This window comes from Delphinapterus leucas, chromosome 1, assembly GCF_059928025.1.
Source record: "Delphinapterus leucas isolate spDelLeu-1000000601 "Yukka" chromosome 1, BTC_Dleu_Yukka2, whole genome shotgun sequence".
NCBI lineage: Eukaryota > Metazoa > Chordata > Mammalia > Artiodactyla > Monodontidae > Delphinapterus > Delphinapterus leucas.
Window position 1 is genome coordinate 173131413 of NC_143129.1, and position 20060 is coordinate 173151472.

The 20060-nt window shown below is 51.1% G+C and overlaps 3 protein-coding genes across 4 annotated transcripts; all 3 read right to left on the bottom strand.

The window, feature by feature from the left end:
* Nucleotides 1-203: 203 nt before the first annotated feature.
* Nucleotides 204-5552, bottom strand: LOC111163330 (heterogeneous nuclear ribonucleoproteins A2/B1-like). Its single transcript, XM_022551919.2, is given in 3 exon segments — nt 204-2552; nt 2555-2692; nt 2980-5552. Coding segments are annotated over 3 exon segments (1125 nt in total). The 5' UTR covers nt 3925-5552; the 3' UTR covers nt 204-2510.
* Nucleotides 5553-5669: 117 nt separating this feature from the next.
* C1QC (complement C1q C chain) lies at nt 5670-10717 on the bottom strand. 2 transcript variants are annotated; one of them, XM_022551917.2, is made up of 3 exons: nt 10589-10717; nt 10118-10309; nt 5670-6512 (listed from the first exon to the last, which is right to left on the bottom strand). In XM_022551917.2, exons 2-3 carry the CDS (start codon nt 10296-10298, stop codon nt 5956-5958), a joined length of 738 nt encoding a protein of 245 aa, XP_022407625.1. In that variant the 5' UTR covers nt 10299-10309; nt 10589-10717; the 3' UTR covers nt 5670-5955. The 2 variants fall into 2 exon arrangements, with proteins under 2 accessions (XP_022407625.1, XP_089755491.1); XM_089899365.1 differs by lacking the exon at nt 10589-10717 and having other exon boundaries at nt 10118-10325.
* Nucleotides 10718-14026: 3309 nt separating this feature from the next.
* Nucleotides 14027-17103, bottom strand: C1QA (complement C1q A chain). Its single transcript, XM_022551916.2, has 3 exons — nt 16991-17103; nt 15880-16049; nt 14027-14766 (listed from the first exon to the last, which is right to left on the bottom strand). The coding sequence occupies exons 2-3, from the start codon at nt 16040-16042 to the stop codon at nt 14192-14194; spliced, it is 738 nt and encodes a 245-aa protein (XP_022407624.1). The 5' UTR covers nt 16043-16049; nt 16991-17103; the 3' UTR covers nt 14027-14191.
* Nucleotides 17104-20060: the final 2957 nt, after the last annotated feature.

Consider the following 20060-nt stretch of genomic DNA (forward strand, 5'->3'; position numbering starts at 1 on the left):
AGAGACTCGTGTGATAAAACCCAAGGGTCTCTGGGTTCAGCCAACTATAGACCCTTCAATGATTTGGTGGCTGGTAAAAATGGCAAAAGATGGGCTTGAATTTGGGGTAGAAACAGGATGAGCCTAAGAATAGGAAGCAGCGGGGGTGGGGGTGGTCAGGGCATGGGCTTTGGAATCAGCCCCTCCTAAGTTGTTTTTTTTTTTTTTTTTTTTGCGGTACGCGGGTCTCTCACTGTTGTGGCCTCTCCTGTTGCGGAGCACAGGCTCCGGATGCGCAGGCTCAGTGGCCATGGCTCTCGGGCCCAGCCGCTCCGCGGCATGTGGGATCTTCCCGGACCGGGGCACGAACCCGCGTCCCCTGCATCGGCAAGCGGACTCTCAACCACTGCGCCACCAGGGAAGCCCCGCTCCTAAGTTTGAATCCCAGGCCTACCTCTTTCTAGCTATGTGGCCTCAGGTGTGTTTATTGACCTCAGTTTCCCCGTATATGAGTCAGGGGCATGGGCACCCCCTCCTGGGGTGATTGTGGGGCCAGTGAGGTAACCCCACATGTCCAGGGCCTAGCTGAGTGCCCAGCCCTCAGTAGGCACCCAAGGCAAACCTGGGAGTCGTGTGATTTCTCTGAAGAGAAGACAGAAATCTTGGAGCCTGGAGGCACAGGAGCCATGCTTGGATTAGGGGTCAGGAGCTAGGGAGACCCTTGGCCCCTGAGTGAGAGCCAGCTGGTCTCTGTACCCTTAAAACGCTGGCTTACAACCCTGATAGAGAGGGGACAATCCCTACAGAGGGTGGAAGAGAAGCCTAAGACCCTTCCACCTCCCGTGGTCTGAAAGAGGCCCCCCGGTCCTTGGGGTGCCTCGTACTAGCTCCTGTCCCACCCTTGCTACCCCCCTTAAAAGCCCTCCCCCAGCTCCCCTCAGCCCAGTAGACAAGCTGGCATCTTCAAAGGCCTGTCTCTCCTGGCAAAGAGAGAACAACAAGGAAACAATTATGGAAAACAAAAATGGTCGTTTCCGAAATACAGGTTTCTGATCTGACACCGAGGCCTACATAAACGGTGCACTGATTTCTTAAACAAAAGAGAAATGAGAAGAACGATGTATCGCTTGCGGCATTGCCGGGTGGGCTGCTAAGTAGCCGCTGGAGGTGAGCTGCGAGTGCAGCCGCCCCGTGACCCCCCTTGTCCCTGCCAGTGGCTCTCAGGCTCTGTGGACCAGGCCGAGTTCCTAGGCCCTGGCCTCCGTTATTGCTCTGTGTGTGTGTGTATGTGTGTGTCTTCATCTCTCCTTCCTTCTCATCTGACACATTTCCCAGGCCCCTACTATGCTCCTGGCCTGTATCAAAGGGGCCCCACCCTCAAGGATGCTCACAGTCCAGTGAGGGATGCAGACCTGTAAGGAAATAAGTGCAGAAGAGCCAGGTGGTGGACCTCGTGCATTGACTTCACCTGGCAGACCGTCCACCCACCCATGTCTCTGTCCTCCCCAAACCCTTCTTTTTTTGTATGATCGTATTTATTTGTGAAATCCCGAAGAAAATGATTAAACTCACAGAAAAAGAATCATGCATCATGCTTGTGGCTCCCAGCAGCAGAAAATTGGTGGGAGGCAGTACAGGATAAAGGTTGTTCAAAGGTACAAACTTCCAGTTATAAGGTAAATAAATACAAAACAGGTGATGTACAACAAAAACTCATACGTCACAATAGCAAATAATCAAACTATAATATGGACTAAGGAACTGAATCGACATTTATCCAAAGAAGATATACAAGTGACCAATAGATACATGACAAGTTATTCACCATTACAAAAGATGGAATGTACAAGAAGACCAAAATTAGCACAGCTGTAGGATACTATTAAAGTTGTTAAGGCAGTAAATCCTGTTCATCACAAGAAGAAAAAGGTTTTTTTGGTAACCATTTCATAATATAGGTAAGTCATATCATTACACTTCAAAATTTGATATCATAAAACAAGAAAAACATTTAAAAGGTAAAAACTAAAAGTGCAAAATTATCAAAGAGGACAAACTACTACTGTTTTACCTTTAGAATTATTTTATTAAATCTTAAATGTACAACAGCTTCTTAACTCTACACACGAAATCGAATTTTTTAGAAGAACGATGTTATGTCTTATTACACCATGATTCTGGCTAATAGTCTTTCAAGACTTTGAGAAAAATCTTGAAAAAGGTTTCACATGTCACCCAAAACTTTGAAATTTGACATTATCAAAGAAGGGATTCTTCCACACTTTTATAAAGACCACTGGAAAGACACAACAATTCAAAAGCTAAGAAACTGTTTCAAAAGCATTTTTTATAGTCTTTCCTCCACAGGAAGGTAATGCTCTTACATAATTGAGTCCACTCACAAAATAGCTCTGTGTACCTGCTCTGGTGTCTTCTGCCATATCCCTGCATGACTGAGATAAGAGTTTCCTGAACATTGTTATTTCGATAACCTAAAGCTCTTCTGTTACCTCTGGGCTCTAATTCTCTATTTATACAGTCAAGCCCATGGCAAATAAGAAGCTCAGTATCATCTTGTCTGTCCATAACCCCCACTTCCTCCATTGCCTCTTGGACCATAGCTTCCTCCACTGTATGATCCCCCCATGTTCCTGCTACCACTCAGTTTTCCACTCTTCAGTAATTCGTACCTAGAGGGTTTCTGCTTATAATCCTCCAAATCACTGTAATTTTTCTTTTAATTTTATTTATTTATTTTTGGCTGTGTTGGGTCTTCGTTGCTGCGTGCAGGCTTTCTCTAGTTGCGGCGAGCAGGGGCTACTCTCCATTGCGGAGCACGGGCTCTAGGCATGTAGGCTTCGGTAGTTGTGGTTTGCGGGCTCTAGAGCACAGGCTCAGCAGTTGTGACACAAGGACTCAGTTGCTCCGCAGCATGTGGGATCCTCCCAGACCAGGGCTCGAACCCATGTCCCCTGCATTGGCAGCCGGATTCTTAACCACTGTGCCACCAGGGAAGCCCCAATCACTGTAATTTTGACTTCCATAATTCCTCCTTCTATAGTTGTCATAACCAGCTCTGGAGCTCCCATCCTGGTTGCCATATCCACCACCATATCCTCCTCGCCCTCTTCCATGTCCAGGGCTACCCCCCAAATTGCCACCTCCGGGTCCTCCTCCAGACCCATGATAGCCATCCCCAAATGTATGTCCTCTTCCATATCTGTCAGATCCTCCTGTAAAGTTCCTTCCTCCAAAGTTTCCTGCTCCAAACTTTCTACCACCACCATGAAAATATACAAAACCAGCGTTTCTTTCTCTTCCACTACTAGAACATGGGCCTTCTTGCATTTCTTGTCTAGACAAGGCCTTTCTTACTTCTGCATGATGACCATTGACGGTATGATTTTTCTGCAACACAACCTTATCCACGGGATCATGGTCATCAAAAGCAACAAACCCAAAACCTCTTTTCTTGCCTGACTGCCTGTCAGTAATTATTTCAATGGCATTGATTTTTCCATATTTCTCAAAGTAATCTCTAAGATGACGTTCCTCAGTATCTTTTGCAATTCCACCAACAAACAGCTTCTTCACAGTGACAAGAGCCCCCGGCTTTCCATAGTCCTCTCTTGGGACAGCACGTTTGGGAGCAACTGTTTTCCCATCAATGGAATGAGGTCTGGCAGCCATGACAGCATCAACCTCAGCCATGGATGAAAACGTGACAAAACCAAATCTTGATTTTTGGCTTACAGGGTCCCGTATTAACACACAGTCTGTGAGATATCCCCATTTCTGGTAGTGGTTCCACAGACGTTCTTCTGTGGTTTCAGAGCTCAAGCCACCAATAAAGAGTTTACGGAATTGTTCCTTTTCTCTCTTATTCCTCTCCAAAGGAACAGATTTTGAAGTTTTCTTCATCATGGGCTCACTAGCTTCAGCCATTTCTCCGAAACTCAGGGGGATGAGGGAGATCTCAGGGCACTAACAGAACCGAACTGGCCCCTGTTCTATGGTGAGAACACAAACCTGATGGGTCCTGACCCTGCGGTCAGAACTTCCACTGCTCCAGGAAAACTCTAGGAGCACCTCCACGGGGACCCGGCGCTGCTGCCTCTGGAGCCGCTGCCGCCCTTGAATCAACCTTGAGCAACTTTCAATTTTTCAGAATAGGTTGATTGGTGAAACAGGTCAATGCAGGTTCCCCCAGTCCCAAGAGCTGTCCTGTGACCCGCTCCTGAGATGTAGACAGCCTGTAGCTTGCTGGAAATAGCAGTCCTCTCCAAACCTTTGTATAACAGGCTTGGGTCCAGAAATCTTTTTTTTTATTTTATAAATAAGTCTGCAGGTAATTTTTTGCACCCCCAGATTTGGGAACCTGGGCTCTAACAAGTCATGAGTCTGTGGTCCAAGTCGGTGGAGGATGCTGTGGGGACACGAAGGGGAGAATCAGAGAAGGCTTCATGGAGGAGGTGATCTTTGTGTTGATTCCTGACAGCTGAGTGTGTATTATCTAACTGGACAGAGGATTTGTAAGAGTGGGGTGGGGGCTCTACAAAATGAAGGAACATCATGGGCAAAGCTATGGGGGTGTGAAACAGCTTCCTTCAGGAACAAAGGAGCCAAAGTGGATGGCAGTGGCTGGAGAGCTGAGCTCCAGCCTCTGCTGTTACAGCCCATCTCATGCCTTTGTGAGCTCTGTGGGGCCTTGTGGAACCAAGCTGAGAGCCCAGTCAGTCAGGGGTGATTTTCCCTGGCCTGAGTGAGCCTTGGATTTCACTGGGCTCTGAGGCCAGACCCTCAATCTGCACAGGAAAGTTACACTTTTTATCTTTTTGAACCTGAACTGTCAACACCTTCTCATGGTGAGCGCAGCGAAAGGGCAGCAGCTTACGGCCGGCTTCCTGGTCCTCCAACGAGGATCGAGGCAGCTGGGCCCAACTGTCAGGAGTCTCACAGTGAAACCCTGATGGCTTGTGGGCAGTAGTGGTTTTGGATGGTCTCCTGGGGGCCCCCAGAGTCTCAGTTATTTGGGGAAAATCAGACATCCGGGAGTCAGATTCTCACTCTCTCCCTCACCCATCCATGCCCACCTAGAGCATAATTACGAATATTAAATCATTTAATAGGTGGGTTAGCGTAATGCCTGGTGTATAGTGAGTGCTCAATAAATGTTAGCTATTATGATTGTTTTACTCATTTATTTGCTCTGCTTTTAGTCATTCATTTACCCACTATTCATTCATTCATTCATTCACCCCAATTCACTCATTAATTCAGCACAAATTCATTGCACATCTTGCCTTCATCTGTGCTGGGCCTGCCTTAGCCCAAACCCCTCCTGTGATGGATGCTCCCAAAACTCAACATCGATCGACATAGGTCTGGGAATTCAAACACACTCCCGTTTACCTGTGAGCACGAATACCTTTAATGACAGCAGTGCCTCTCACCCAAACAAGTGACAACGGATGGCCCTTTGGGGACCCCTTGCAGCCTTCAGCCACATTTGACCACCTCTCTCCCAAATGGCCAAATGGTGCTGAGTGTCTCTACCTTGGCACCAAGCTTTACTGAACACCAGCTAGATGCCTGAATCTGGAGCCCACACATGGCTGTGGCAGGGGCAAAGTGGAAGATGAAGGGAACTACTTCTTAGGGAATGGGCAGTGAGGATTCGGAGCCGTGCGTAGCCTTTGATTTAATTATTTATTCATGTATCTCTCTGCCTCTTCCAAGACTTGGAAAACACTAATGACAGTATCAGAAGGTGTTGGTTAAGTGTCAAAGCAGTGACTCCTGAAGGAGCTTGGACGAGGGAGAGAACTCAGGGCAGGGGGGCAGGGTGGGCTTCCTGGAGGAGGAGTCCATCCAGTGGCGAGAATGACCTGAGCAAGGATGTGTGGCCCAGTGGGTTCTTGCAGGGAAGCTGAGGGAGATGGGGTGGCCCCGGGGAGTGGAGCAGGTCTGCCTGCCCTAGTCAGGGAAGAGCAGGAAGCCGGAGAAGACACTGTCGGAGCCCTCGGTGCCCACCATGCCGTTGTAGTCGTTGACCGCCAGCCACACCTCCTCGCCCGCCTGCATCCGCAGCAGCACACTGCCTGAGCTGACCTGCTTGGCGTTGGACATGTGGTCACAGAAGGTGGTCACCTTGACACTGTTGTGGTACAGCTGCACACACAGGTTGGCCGTGTGTGACGTGTGGTAGACAAAGTAGTAGAGGCCGGGAACTTTGCAGGTGAACTTGCCAGCGTTCGTGTCGTAATCCCCCTGTGGGTTTGTGATGACTGAGTTGAACTTGACCAGGCTGTTGGGCGCTGGGAACTGGACTGTCTGCCGTGTGACAGTGAATACTGACTGGTGATTCTGCTTGTACCTGCCCTCATCGCCCGGGTCCCCAGGGGGTCCCATGTTGCCGGGATCCCCTGGAATCCCAGGGGTTCCCATGGGACCATTTTTCCCAGGATAGCCAGGTGTGCCAGGATCTCCCTTCTGACCCTTTGGTCCTCGTGTCCCAGGGATAGCTGGGATTCCTGGGGAGAGAGCAGGTGGGAAGGAAGTGATGGAGCAGGGGACAGGGAAGAGGGACAGGGCTATGCTCCAGGGGACATGCCACCAGGGTTTGGTCTCTGGACTCTCTTTCCCCCTGAGGGTGGCCTACTCACCTGGGCACAGTGGGCAGGGAGAAGAGGGGAGAGAGACCCTGGTTCAAATCCTGCCTCCCCATGGTCTTGCCCTCTGACCTTGGCTGCAGCACGGCCCCGTCTCTTGGCCTCAGTTTCCATGTTTGTGATGGAGAGGAGGGTAGGACCAGCCAGCTCAGGAGGTGGCAGAGCTGGGCTGCATCTCAGAGAGCATGCCAGAGGCCACGACTGTCAGCCCACGGACAGCATGCGGCCTCAGATAACTCCTCACCTAAAAGTCTAGGTTCTTAGTTTTTCTTGACAAAAATCAGAAGATCGGTCAGAGGCAGATCGCCTGGAAAGGTCCTAAAACTTAAGCTTTGAGACCCATTTACTTGCACTGGCCCTTTCAAGACCCTTTGCATAATTTTACATTTATAATTTTTTCAACTTTTTATGTTGAAATAATTACAGATTCACAGGATGTTGCAAAAAAATAAAAGGACAAGGGGGCTTCCTTGGTGGCACAGTGGTTGAGAGTCCGCCTGCCAATGCAGGGGACACGGGTTCATGCCCCGGTCCGGGAAGATCCCACATGCCGCGGAGTGGCTGGGCCCGTGAGCCATGGCCTCTGAGCCTGCGCGTCCAGAGCCTGTGCTCCACAAAGGGAGAGGCCACAGCAGTGAGAGGCCTGTGTAACGCAAAAAAAAAAAAAAAAAAAAAAAGGACGAGGAAGTCTCATGTACCCTTTACCTAGTTGTCTCCAATCTTACATAACTAAAGTACAAAATCAAAACCAAGAAATTAACCTTTGTAGGACCCACAGAGCTCCACTTTTACATGCATTATTTGTGTGGTTATAGTTGTAAAACAATTTTGTAGCACGTGTAGATTTGTGAAACCTCCCCCCGCCCCCGCATCAAATTCTGTACTACTTTTCTTAAAGAGGATCCTCAACATTTTATAAGATTCAGAGCCCCACAAAACCTGTTTCCATTTCTGAGCTGGAACCACCCAGGCCCAGGCCAGCTTAGCACATGGGATCCACCGGATGGAGCCATAGAGGCTGCCTTTCCCCAGCTCCCCCAGCCCCACTCAGCCCAATTCAGCCCCTCTGACAACCGGCCTGTTTCAACTTACTTCATGTTACATATGAGGAAACTGAGGCCAGAAACTTGCCCAAGGCCATGCAGCCGGTAGGAGGTGGAGTCAGGACTCACAGTCAAGTCTGGCTAGTCCCAGTCAGTGTCTGACTCTTGTTACCGCCTTAGTTATCTGAGCCCCTATGAGCTTCTTCTTCCCTTGTCCAAACCATACTCATCTTTTAGGGCCTGGCTCCAGTCTCCTCTTCCAGGAAGCCCTCTCTGACCACCCCTGCTGGCCCTCGTGGCTGCTTCCTCCTCCGACTTCCTTTGGGGTGGGTGTCTGTGCAGACCTACTGTGATGGATCTTCTGCGGCTTGTGAGCCTTTTAGATCCCAGGGTTAGGAGTGGGGAATCAGAACCCAGCAGACCTAAGCGTCAGGCCACGTGATCCCGGGCAGGTGATCTCCCCTCCCAGAGCCTCTGTTTGCCCAGTTGAGATAAGGGCATAATAGAACGGATCCCACAGAGCTGCTGGCAGAGTGGGGTGGGAGAATGCCCGTGCCGGGCACCTCACAGGCAGTGCTCAGTAATGTCAGGTCTCGGTGATGGCTGTCAGCTATGTTAAACAGGGCTGTGTTTCATGCTTCAGGTTGACTTCCAGCAGCCAACTGGGAGGGGGGGACACGGCAGTGGGGAGGGGGCCTGAGAGGCAGTGCAGGGTAGCGGTTAAGGGCGTGGCCTTGGAAGTTGGACAGGATTCCAGTGTGTGACTTGGGGCAAGTTGCTCAATCTCTCTGAACCTCAGCTTTGACATTTGTAAAATGGGAGTAAATCGTTTCTTCAAAGGATTTTGGCCTCAGTTTTCTCATTTGTAAAACAGAGTTAATTTTATCTACCTCATGAGATGAATATACGTAGAGCAATTGGAACCATGCCTGGCACAAATTAGGAGCTAAAAATTGGTGTTCGGGACTTCCCTAGTGGCGCAGTGGTGGGGAATCCACCTGCCAGTGCAGGGTACACGGGTTGGATCCCTGGTCCGGGAAGATCCCACATGCTGTGGAGCAACAAAGCCCATGTGTCACAACTACTGAAGCCCGCGTACCACAACTACTGAAGCCTACGCACCTAGAGCCCGTGCTCCGCAACAAGAGAAGCCACTGCAATGAGAAGCCCGTGCACCTCAACAAAGAGTAGCCCCTGCTCTCTGCAACTAGAGAAAGCCCGCGCACAGCAACGAAGACCCAAAGCAGCCAAAAATAAATAAATAAAAAATAAATTTATATTAAAAAAAATTGGTGTCCATCAGCCATCCCACACAGTGAGATGGCCAGAGGCAGCTGTGAAGTACAGGGTCCTGGAAAAATGGCAGACCTGGGGGTTTCATTTGACTCACCCTGAATTGGAGAATTCCTTCTGGAATGTTGGTACAATTCCACTCTATTGCCAGGAGGGAAGGTGACAGTGGGAAATTCCTAAGGACATTCCCCTCCACTGGCTTCCCTTGCCCAGTGCCTCTGCCACCCCTGTCACCTCTGCCCAGCCGCACCCCAGCCTCCCCCATGGCCACTCTGGACACATTCCACCCCCAGATGTGCACCTGCTCTCAGACAAGTCACCAGCAGACCGCAGTTCTCACCCAACACCAGTGCCTGTTCATGTCCTCAGCCCTTTTCACTCGTGCTAGGGCTTGCCCGTGAATCTCCAACAGAAGATTCTGTGACTGTGATCCTGACTCCTTACTCCCTACCCCTCCAACTACCCAGAATCCTAGGGAGTGAAGGGAGCACACATCTCTGATAAAAACAAAGATGACAACAGCAGTAACAACCATAGCCCACACTTACTGATACCTACCACGTGCTAGTACTGTTTTATATTTAATTTTATTAATCATCACAGCACCCCTGTGCAGTAGGTACTACCATCTCCCCATTTTACAGATGAAGAAACTGAGGCACTGGGAGGTTCTATAACTTGTGCAAGTTCACACAGTGGAAAGTGGTGGGGCTGGGACTTGAACCCTGGTCACCTGGGCATTGTATACAGTCACTGGGGTCCATGTTGCAGGGCAAGTCGTGGAGGGGTTGGAATAAAATAGTAGCAGAGCGTTTTAGAGTTTGCCAAAGGCTTTCACCTGGATCATCTTCCGTGATCCTCCCTGCCACCTTCTAGGGCAGGTGCTCTTGTTCTCTCCCTGTTGTCAGATGGGGAAACTGGGGAGGCCGGAGGCCTGGGCTCTGAGGGGGAGAGGGGCTAGACCTGCCACAAGAGTTAAGACTCTGCCCTGGGAGCAGGCATGGCCGGAGGGACCACACTCCTCGCCATCAAGAAGCTGTCCACCGTCCCCAGAGTCAGCCTCAGATGGACACTTCCGACTCCTGCCCCCAGGCCCTAGGTGACCCCTCCCCAGCAGGCCAGCAGACTCACCTGGTTCACCCTTGGGCCCTGGCAATCCGTCATGCCCATCCTTCCCTGGGGCCCCAGGCAGGCCCGGCATCCCGGCGATCCCATAGCAGTCTGTGCCAGCTTGGCCCCCAGGCAGCAGTGCCAGCAAGAGCAGTAGCAGGTTTGGTACAAGGGGGGGCCAGGAGCTGGACCCCATGTCCATTTGGGAAGGAGCTGGATGGGGAGAGAGCTGAGCTGTCTCCCAGCCCCTGGCATGCCCTCCTCACCCTCTCTCTCCCCAGGGGCCGTCCTTCTCAGCCCTCAGGAGCTGACCCCCCTTCCCCGGCCCCTCGCCCCTTGGGACTGCACAATGGATGGGGAATGGGGCCTCTTCTTCAAGCTCAGGACCCGGCTTAGCGGAGATGGGGACCCTCCTTCCTCTCACAAATCAGGCTGTCCCTGGGGCCACGTTTCAGGAAGTGGCAGCGGGGAAAAGCTGCCATTTGCCCTCACCTGGACAGGTGGGAGGTTTCCGGTCTGGTCACAGAGATGTCCTCAGATCTGCTTCCCCTCTCCAAGGCAGGAGGACACCGTGTCAGTGTGGACACAGCAAGAAGGGCCTGGCAGACTGTGCTGTCCCCTCCCCTCCTCTCCCCAATACCACATCCCCTTTCCCATAATTTTTCCTGACTCAATACTTTCTCTTGGGTGCTGAGCCAGGCTGACCGCACTGATGTCCCTGTGTCCCTCCACCTCCAGGTCATGAGTGTGTGAAATGAGGAAATGTCCGCTGCTCCGGGTCTGCTGAAGGGTAGTGCCTATAAGTGTGTGTGCGTGTAGACATCAGGAGCCTGGGCAGACTTCCCCTAGAGTCAAGTTCAGCCCGGCTAATGCCCATCCCTGTTTGTTGCCATTTACTGTGCCTGTGACCCCGTTGTTTCACAAGATCCCTAGGGGGAAGTTATAATTCCCCCTGTACAGATGAGGAAACTGAGGCTGAGGAAAGTGAAAACCCTTGCCCAAAGTCACTTAGTGAATGGTTTCTTGGGTCCAAAGCCTTGTTCTGACCCTTCTGCTTAGCTGCCCTAAGACACAAGCCTCACATGCACCTGTGAAGAGACAGGTCTTATTCTAGAGACTTCCACATGCCCCCTCCCATTTGCCTTACTTGGGGGTGGACATCCAGGGCAAACTTTGACAGCAGGCAGCCTGCTGTGGCCGACAGATTCCTCTGGCTACAAAGTCAGCGGCCTTGGGTTCTCCTTCCAGCCCTGCCACTCCCTGGCCCCGAGGCCTTCAGCAAACCACTGGCCCCTAGGTCTCAGTCATCCCATCTGTATACTGGGTGGTAGGGGAGGACCAGGCTTTGCATGTTGGTGCCTCTTCCTTTGCTGGGGCCCCTGATGATCCCACCTTCCCTGTCAGCACCCCCTCCCTCACCTCTATCCCTGGCCTCTCGTCTCAGAGCCTATTGTGGCTAGTGAGGGGTTGCCAGTCGAGGCCAGGCTGGCAGAGCTGAGAGAGGCCCCTCCTCTCTTTCTTCTCCTCACATGAGATTCCAGAGAAGAAGGAGGTGATGGGCAGTGGACGGTTCCAACCCTGATTCCACTCCTGCCACCCATGTGAATGAGTGGTTTGATCTCCCCGAGCACTGATTTCTCCTCTGTAAATGAGGGTTTCCAGTAGCTCCCATGCAGGGCAGTGCTAATGCATACACAGTGCATAGTCCTGTGCCAGCCATGAGCAGAGTTCCAAGCCCTGCCCCTGCTCTGCTGGGTGACCCTCAGGGCCTCAGTCTCCCCAGCTGGCTATCCACCCTCCGGCACAGGGCTGCAGAGTGCGCAACAAGAGCAGCAACGTGAATGTACTTGTCCCTGGAATTCCCAGGTGTGTGGAAGGCTGGAGAGAGCAGAAATGATGGACACAGCATTATGGGGGGTGGGGGACCCGGCCGATGGCTCCCAGGCCTCTCTCCCATCTTCAGTCCTCACCTCCTTCGTGCCTGGGTCCGGCTTCTCCAGCAGGTGGCAGCCTCAGCCCGCGCTCAGCCCGCCCCTGCCCCGCCCACCTGGGTTGCGGCTGGGTCCCCTCCTTCCAGAGGGGCAAGTGATTTGCCTCTGCGAAGAGAGGTGGGTATGGGTGGAATTTAGGGTAAGAAGCAGCGGGGCACTCCCTGCACCCGCCATTTCTATAGCCTGGCCTCTCCAGCTTCTTACGGGCCCTCTACCCCTGACATTGTCTTTGAGCCCCGTTGCAATGAAAGAAGCCCTTCACTTTGGGGTCAGGCAGACCTGGTTCAAATTCAGGCCCTGCCACTTTCTGGCAGCGTGACCTTGGGTAGATGTCTCCTTTCTGTGAGCCTCAGGGTCCTCATCGATTTTGCTGGGATTAAATGCATCCATGGTTGTAAAATGGCCAGTGCACAGTAGGTGCTCACAGATCTGTTTCTCTTCCCGGTCCGTGGGTATGTGTGTTCTGGGTGGGTAGGGGGCTGAGGAGTCCAGAGCTGCTCTGGGGCTGCAGAGCTTTGCTCTCTTCTTCCTGAGCCCCGAAGGCTGTTGATGGGCCTGGGCCCCCCTCCAAGTGGGTCTTGAGTGTGCGGCGAAGGCGGGAGTGGAGGTTGTGGGTACGGGATGGAGGTTGTGGGTATGTGAGGACTTGGAGATCACAGGCGTTTCTAAGGCACATGCATGTCAGAGGGAGAGGAGGGTGTGTGCACCTTCGTGTCAGGGGTGTGTCTAGAACACGTGTGTGTGAGAGCACTTCTGATGGTTGATGGGGGCACGTGGGTGTACGAGGTGGGTGTGCACGGGTATGACGCATGTGCATCCTTGAGTGCGTCTGTGGGTCTGGAGGCGTAAGCAGTGCGTCCAGGGGTGCAGCCGGTGGGTCGCAGGGAGTGGGTGTCTGGGTGAGGAGTAGACGAGTCTTGGTCCAGGAATGTAGGTCCACGTGCATCTCGGGAGGTGTGTGTGCAAGTGTGATGTGTATTCTTGTGCGTGTGTGTGCATACATGAACGTGTGCAGCACAAAGGTAAAATCGGCTTCCTTTGGGAAAAAGCACAGGACGCTGGACATTTTCAGGACTGAACTTCTGGTTGCCTTACTTTTCTCACATACGAAAGGCATAGTGGGGCTTTTTGCTTCTGAGCGGCACCCAGACAGGCTAAGTGGGACCCTGGGAATGCACCACAAACATTCCAGACCCTCCCAGTCCCCAGCCCAGGTGGGATACCTAGCAGGCAGCAGCCCCAGCCTCTGTGCCTGCTGGGGTAGAAGTCCAGCTCTGGCCTCAGGCAACCTGGCTTCAGGAAGACTTCTGGGTGCCCTTGGATGTGCCTTTCCGGTTGAGCGTTGGAAATGACATGTGTCAATTGTCAGGTGTGTGTCTGTGGAGGCTGGCTAGGGTAGTAGGTAGACACACAGGCTTGGGCGTCAGTAAGACTTGGAGTCAAACCCCAGCTTCTCCCCTTACACACTAACCTTGGGCTTTAAGTTTGTCCCAGCCCCCTAGCCTCAGTTTCATTATCTGTAAAATAAGGTCATGATACCCACCTCAGAGCTCAACTGTAAAGATTAAACAAAATATAATTAAGGCTAAAACGTATGTGTAACCCTTACTATGCACGAGGCACTCCTCTGTAATTTTCATATATTAAGTCATTTAATCCTCCCAACAACCCTGAGGAAGGTGCCATCAGTATTCCCACTTTACAGATAAGGAAACTGAGATTCACTGAAGTAACACAAAATGCACATAATTGGACAACTAGTAAGTAAAATGGTGGCCCAGGATTTGAGGCCAGGCCGATGAGGCTCCCAGGACCTGCTAAATATTTATTGTAAAATATTGAATGCAGGCTTGGCCTGTAAGCACTCAATAATTGTTGTCATTCTTAAGCCTCCCTCCCAATGGCCAGGGTAGCAACTGAACTTCAAGCTCAGCAGACATGGACTCAGGTATTTATTCCAGGGAGAGTTCCAAGAAATGATCTTCCTTCAGGCAGCTAAAGCAACAGCACCCCGACTTTACAGAGCAGGGCATAGACACCAGAAAGGTGGAGTGAGTGGGCCAGGGTCACACAGCAGGAAGCGGAGGCCATGGTGGGGAGGGGCTCAGGTGGATGGGAAGATGAGGAAGCCGCTAAATACGCTGTCGGCCTCTGAACCCCGGTAAATGCGGCCCTTATTGGGGTCTTTTTCAATCCAGACCTGGTCTCCCTGCTGGAGCTGGAACACCGTACCCCCGGACACCACCTGGAAGAGTCCTTTGCTGTTGGTGTCACAGAAGCCCAAGGAACGCTGGACTTGGTCCCTCCCAAAGGACACGATAGACAGACAGATGTCCCACTTGGACACCACCTGGAAGGTGAAGTAGTAGTAACCCGGCACAGAGCAGATGAACCGGCCCGAGTGGCTCTGGTATGGGCTCTCCTGGTTGGTGATGACCGTGTCAAAGATGACCACGTTGCCGCCCATCGGAGGGTTCCGTCTCACAGCCGAGAAGGCCGGCTGCAGCTGGTCCTGGATGTTTCCTGGGTTGCCTTTGATGCCCTTCAACCCTGGGAGGCCAGGGGGCCCCAGGGGGCCGCTGGGCCCTGGGTAGCCCATTCTGCCAGGTTTTCCAGGGGGCCCAGGCTCTCCCTGGTCTCCTTTAAGGCCACGGACACCTGTCTGGATACCAGCGGCCCCTGTGGGGAGAAAGGTCAGATTGGGAGTGAGAGTCCCAATTGCTCTAGTGTCCTCCAGACCTCAGGGGGGTGGCTGGGACCCCGGACGGCTGTGGGATAGAGGATAGGGGGAGTGTCTGGGCCTTCAAGACATTGATTCTGACTGGCTGTGCGTGACCTTGGGCACGTGTCTCAACCTCTCTGAGCCTCAGCTTCTTTATCTGTAAAATGGAGAGGAATGTGAACAGGCACTGGGAGTGTCATGTTCTGGGAAAAGCAGTCCACTGGCTTCACTCCACAGTCGTGTGGAGTCCACACGACTTCAGTCCACAGCCGACTTCAGTCCACAGCCGTGCACTCCACACTCTCCCCAGGGCACTGACCTTGACTTCTTCAGATTCACGGACTACATGTAGGATGCCTGCGTGCAGATTGTTTGCAAATGCCTATGCAGATCTTTGTGGTCTGCTGTGGACTGGGAGGCTCAGGGCGATTACATGAGACTTTCCTTTCCTGCTCTGGTCGTGCCCTCCTCCCTTTCCCTTCACCCTTAGCCTTTTTTCTAGAACATGAGAGTTTCTGAAGCCTGAAGGGGCAGGGAAGGGGGAAGCAGGGACAGAGTTGTGGGGAAGCTGGAAGCAAAAAAGATAGTTGCCATGAATTGATCCCTCTCAATGTGCTAGGTGGGGTTATTTCTCCATTTTACAGATGAGGAAACTGAGTCTCAGAGAGGATCAGTAAGTCGCTCAAGGTCACACAGCAAGACAAGGGCTCCTGAGTCTAAAGCCAAGGGCATTAATCTTTCTGGTAACTGAACAAAGACCAAGGACTGAGCACAGCTTTGGAACCTTTCATATTCATTGCTTGCAGTGACCCACTGTCCAGAGGAGGAAGGTGAGGCCAAAGAAAGAGGACCCGGGCAGTAAAGGGGATACAGAGAGGCCACTGGGGCCTGTGGACATGGCTTTGGAAGAAGGCTAGGCCCCCCTCAGCCCCTGGGACCAAGTGCAGACTGGAGAGGCTTCGTGTGTGGGCCCAGGTGGACTCCTGTTTCTCGGTGCCAACCCGAGCCTCCACCCTGGTGGCCAGGCGAAGCCCAGGGATGAGGGACTGGGGTTCAGAGGGAGGGCTTACCCTGCTCCCCTCGCTCCCCTTTGAGGCCTGGCCGTCCGGGTCGGCCGGGTATTCCTGCGGCCCCGTCCCTCCCATCCTGTGCTCGGCAAACGTCCTGGGTCACTGAAGAGGCCAGGGATATGGCCAGCACACCGATCACCAGCCAGCCCCAGGGGGCTTCCATGGTGTCACTGTGGAGACACGGGCAGGGCCTGGGCAGGCTGGACAGCACACACTCATGCACACCCAACACCCACACTTGAAACCCCCCAACCCCACCCAATTCTATCTGTCTATATATATCATCTCCCCGACCATTGCACACACACCCCCTTGAGGGCCTTCAATGTCCACCCTCCATCCAGCTCCAGGGACCCCAAACATACACAAAGAACCACAAACTCACACAGATACACACATGCAACTGAACATACCCGTATGTCTGAGTTACACACTCAGACACACAAACACAGCTTTTCGCTCACGCACCTACACAACACAATAAGCAAACTCAAAAGTCCACCACACACTCCTGGACACACAGAGTGACACCCAAACTGACATGCCCCCCCCACCTGGACACACACAGTCATATACTCCTACAGGTGACTGAACAAATATTTATTGAGTGCCTGCTCCCTGTTTAATTTCCACCCTCTCACCCAGATGGCAGAGCTGTGCATACACACCAGAATTCACAAACACCTGACACACACATCTGCTCCCTCCTCCACACACTCGGCCCCTTTCAGCACCCACTGGAGGACAGAGGGCTGACTGCCACCCGCTATCCCTTCGTGGGACCCCTCTGCTGGGCTCTGACACCCCCAGCCTTTTCCCAGCTTCTTGTGTTTTGTCGGGGTGGGGGCGGGACCCAGGAACTTTGGTTACAGCTCATGGGTCTGTCACTACCTCCCCCCTCCCCCAATCCCCTGGAGTTAAGGTCCCCCCACTCACTCATTCTGGGCCCTAGATCAGTGTCTCCCCCCGCCACCCTCACCCCGCAACACTGTCCTGGCACAGAACCAGCCAGCAGAGCTCTCCCTCCCTCCCTGCCCAGTCCAGCCTCCTGGGCCACCCCTCCTGGTTCCCTGAACTTTATAGCTCCCTCCCTGTCAAGCGCTGGCCTCACCTGCGTCTGGTTGTCAACGCACTGGATACTCTGGTCCTTCACCCAGGGACCCCTGTGGGACACCCAGCAGGGCGGTGCTGGTCTGTGGCCAACTTTCACATCCCTTCCCACTTCCCCTTCTCCTTCCCTGAAACTGCCCCCAGTGTTGCCCTAGGGCCACAGGCCTGCAAGGGACATTTTGAGCAGACCTCAGCAAGACTGGGACATGGGACATCCTACCCCAGCCACAGATGGTGTGGGGACAGGGACAGCAAGGCGGGAGTCTGCCGGGGGGGCCGTGGTGGGGATACTGGGCAGGGCTGTGAGACCCATAGAGGCCTAGAACATCAGGGCAGAAGGAACCTTTACAAAATCAGTAACTTGTAAGACTTTCGTGATTATGAAAGCAGCATGTATTCATTGCCAAAGCTTGGAAATACAGAAACGCAGAAGAAAGAAGAACAGCGCAGTAGTAACGGGAAGCTCAGTAACCAGCTTCCCAGACCTGCCACTTCCTAGCTGCATGTCCTTGGAAAGATACTTAACCTCCTGGGGTCTCAGTTTGTTTGTTCGTAAATTGGAAACAACAGATTCTGCCTTGTCGAATATTATAAAGTTTTAATGACATAATACATACACAAAACAGTGGACACACGGTGACCACTTAATAATTAGCTTTTATCAACATTTAAAAATCAGCGACAAAAGCCCATCTAGAGAATTGCTGTTAACATTTGGATGGATCATCTAGCCTTACTCACTCTCACTGATGGGGTGCTCACTACCTGTCAGCACAGCTCACATTGTCATTGACACCTTGGACCTGGAGAATGTTTTTCTTTAGATTGAGTGATTCTGTCTCCTCCAGACTGGAGACCAACGTGTTCAGGCCTGGGCTGACCATGTCTTTCTGTTTCTTCCCATGACCATGTTTTTTGTCATTGTTGTTGTTTTGTTTTGCTTTCCAGAGGGAGGAGGAGAGGAAGAGGAGGAGAAGAAGAGGGAGGGCTATTGTACCTGGGCAGGTGAAGACAGTCTAGGGCCAGGGTTTTCAAGCCTTTGGGACTCCTTTTTCATTTGCAATCTTGTGTGACATACAATATATATACAACAAACCTAGATGGGGATGCTCTGGTTTAAGGGTGGGGACCCAGAGCTCCTCCTGCCAGCCCCTCTACTGCTCCCCAGGATTCAGGGGCTTAGGGGAACTAGAATTTCTCTATGACCTTGGGCAAGCCACATCACTTTTCCAGACCTCAGTTTCTTTATCTGTAAAATGGGGATACAGTCCCCTCGGTGAGCTGCCGAGGGATTATATGAATATATGAGGAAGTTTATACTGTCAAACACCACATTAAAATAAGTCATCATTATGAATAATATCTGTGTGACCTTGGGCAAGTTACCTAACCTCTCTGAGCCTCACTTTCTCAAGATGAGAGAGTGGTGGGAAGCAGAGAACGGCAGAGGCGGCATGAGGGAGAAACAAATACTGTGAAAGGCTTCTCAAAATATAGTTTTCAAAATATTAAATACACAATTCATATAGAAATACATAGTGAGCTCATGTGAATTTTCTTTGTAGCTTATAAATGAAGGAACAAAGCTACTGCAATGAAGGATATGAGAAAAAAATTTATATATACTTATATATGGTAAAAAAGATTCAGTAAAAACAAAAACAACAATAACCAAAAAACCAAGAATTCTGGAATATTCATAAGGTTGCTAAGTTACATACAAAACTGGTTAATGTTCTATAGGGCAATAAAACCCTAACGTTGGGGCTATCTTCTGTATTGAAAAGAAATCACTTGCATCTCTACCAGACAAAAATAATTGGCAACTTATCAGTTTTGTACCAGCTAACAGCTATCTTTATAGAGCCTGGGCCCTAATCAATAGTAAATAATAAGTCAAGCAAAGTGACATTCCCCTGGAGTGTCAGATGATCCTTAGGAAGGCTTGTTAGACACTACTTGAATTTGACTTTGAAAGGACACCAGTTATCTATTTGCCTTATTTCCAAGTGTTGGATGATTTCACTTATCAGGCTGTTACAAGAGTATAAACACTTCCCAAGAAATAAAAGACATCGATAGTAATAAGCATATCATTAGTGTGAAAAGTAATGGGTTGGCAATAGCCCTGTGAATGTCACAGCTGGGACACCTTCAATCAGAGGGATGGCGTTCTCTTCCTTTTCTCCAGAGCTCAGGCTCTTGGAGGGGAGGTAGGAGATATAGGGATGAGAGGAAACCCCTTGTCATGCTTGTGAGGTCAGGATCCAGGAGCTCCATCCCACAGTATAGCCAAGGGTCTAAGGAATACCAGAAAAATAATTTCTAAATTACTCAAATTCCTTATGGTGGAGTCACATCTCACTCAAGGGCTGTGTTCCAAAATCAGCATATAAGGCAATAATTGTAAATGGTCAGTATTACCCTTGGAAGAAATTCTTAGGAAAGCGCCATGTTGGAGACTGTATTACCATTTCGGGATACTTCTATGCTGTCACTTTTAGCTTTGACATCAGAACAGATTTCTTGTTCTTTACTTGCATATCAGTTGGCTCATATATACTCCCTTTTTCAAAAAAAAAAAAAAGAAGAAATTCAATCTTTAAAGTTTAGAGTTGTACTCAGTGGTGAGGCATTTAGAACACGAGAGGCTCTGGATTTGATGCAGACCTGGGGACTGCAGGAAAACGCTCCAGAATAGGCTCCTTGAGGGTCTGGAGCGATGGGCAGCATCCCTTTACCTTATTTTCATTGGTATCATTAGCTCTTTCTCACTCTGAATTTTACTAGGCAAAATACAGATAGTCAGATGTGCATATAATGTAACTCTGAAGTTCTTGTATTCCTTTTTTTTAATTAAAAAACATTGAGGTATAATTTTCATACGGTAAAATGCACACATCTTAAGTGTCCTGTTCAATGGCTTCTCATGTAAATGAAGATATCCTTTACCGCCACCCAGATCAAAATACAGAACATTTCCATCACCCCAGCAAGTTTTCTCGTGCCCCTTGTAGTACAGTCAGCCCTCAGCGTCTGAGGGTTCTGCATCCACAGATTCCACCAACCGG

Coding starts and splice junctions, on each gene's coding strand:
- C1QC (XM_022551917.2), bottom strand. CDS start 10,298: ATGGACATGGGGTCCAGCTCCTGGCCCCCCCTTGTACCAAACCTGCTA. Junction 6,513..10,117: donor AGGGCCCAAGGGTGAACCAG/GTGAGTCTGCTG, acceptor CTCTCTCCCCAG/GAATCCCAGCTATCCCTGGG.
- C1QA (XM_022551916.2), bottom strand. CDS start 16,042: ATGGAAGCCCCCTGGGGCTGGCTGGTGATCGGTGTGCTGGCCATATCC. Junction 14,767..15,879: donor AGGGGAGCGAGGGGAGCAGG/GTAAGCCCTCCC, acceptor TTCTCCCCACAG/GGGCCGCTGGTATCCAGACA.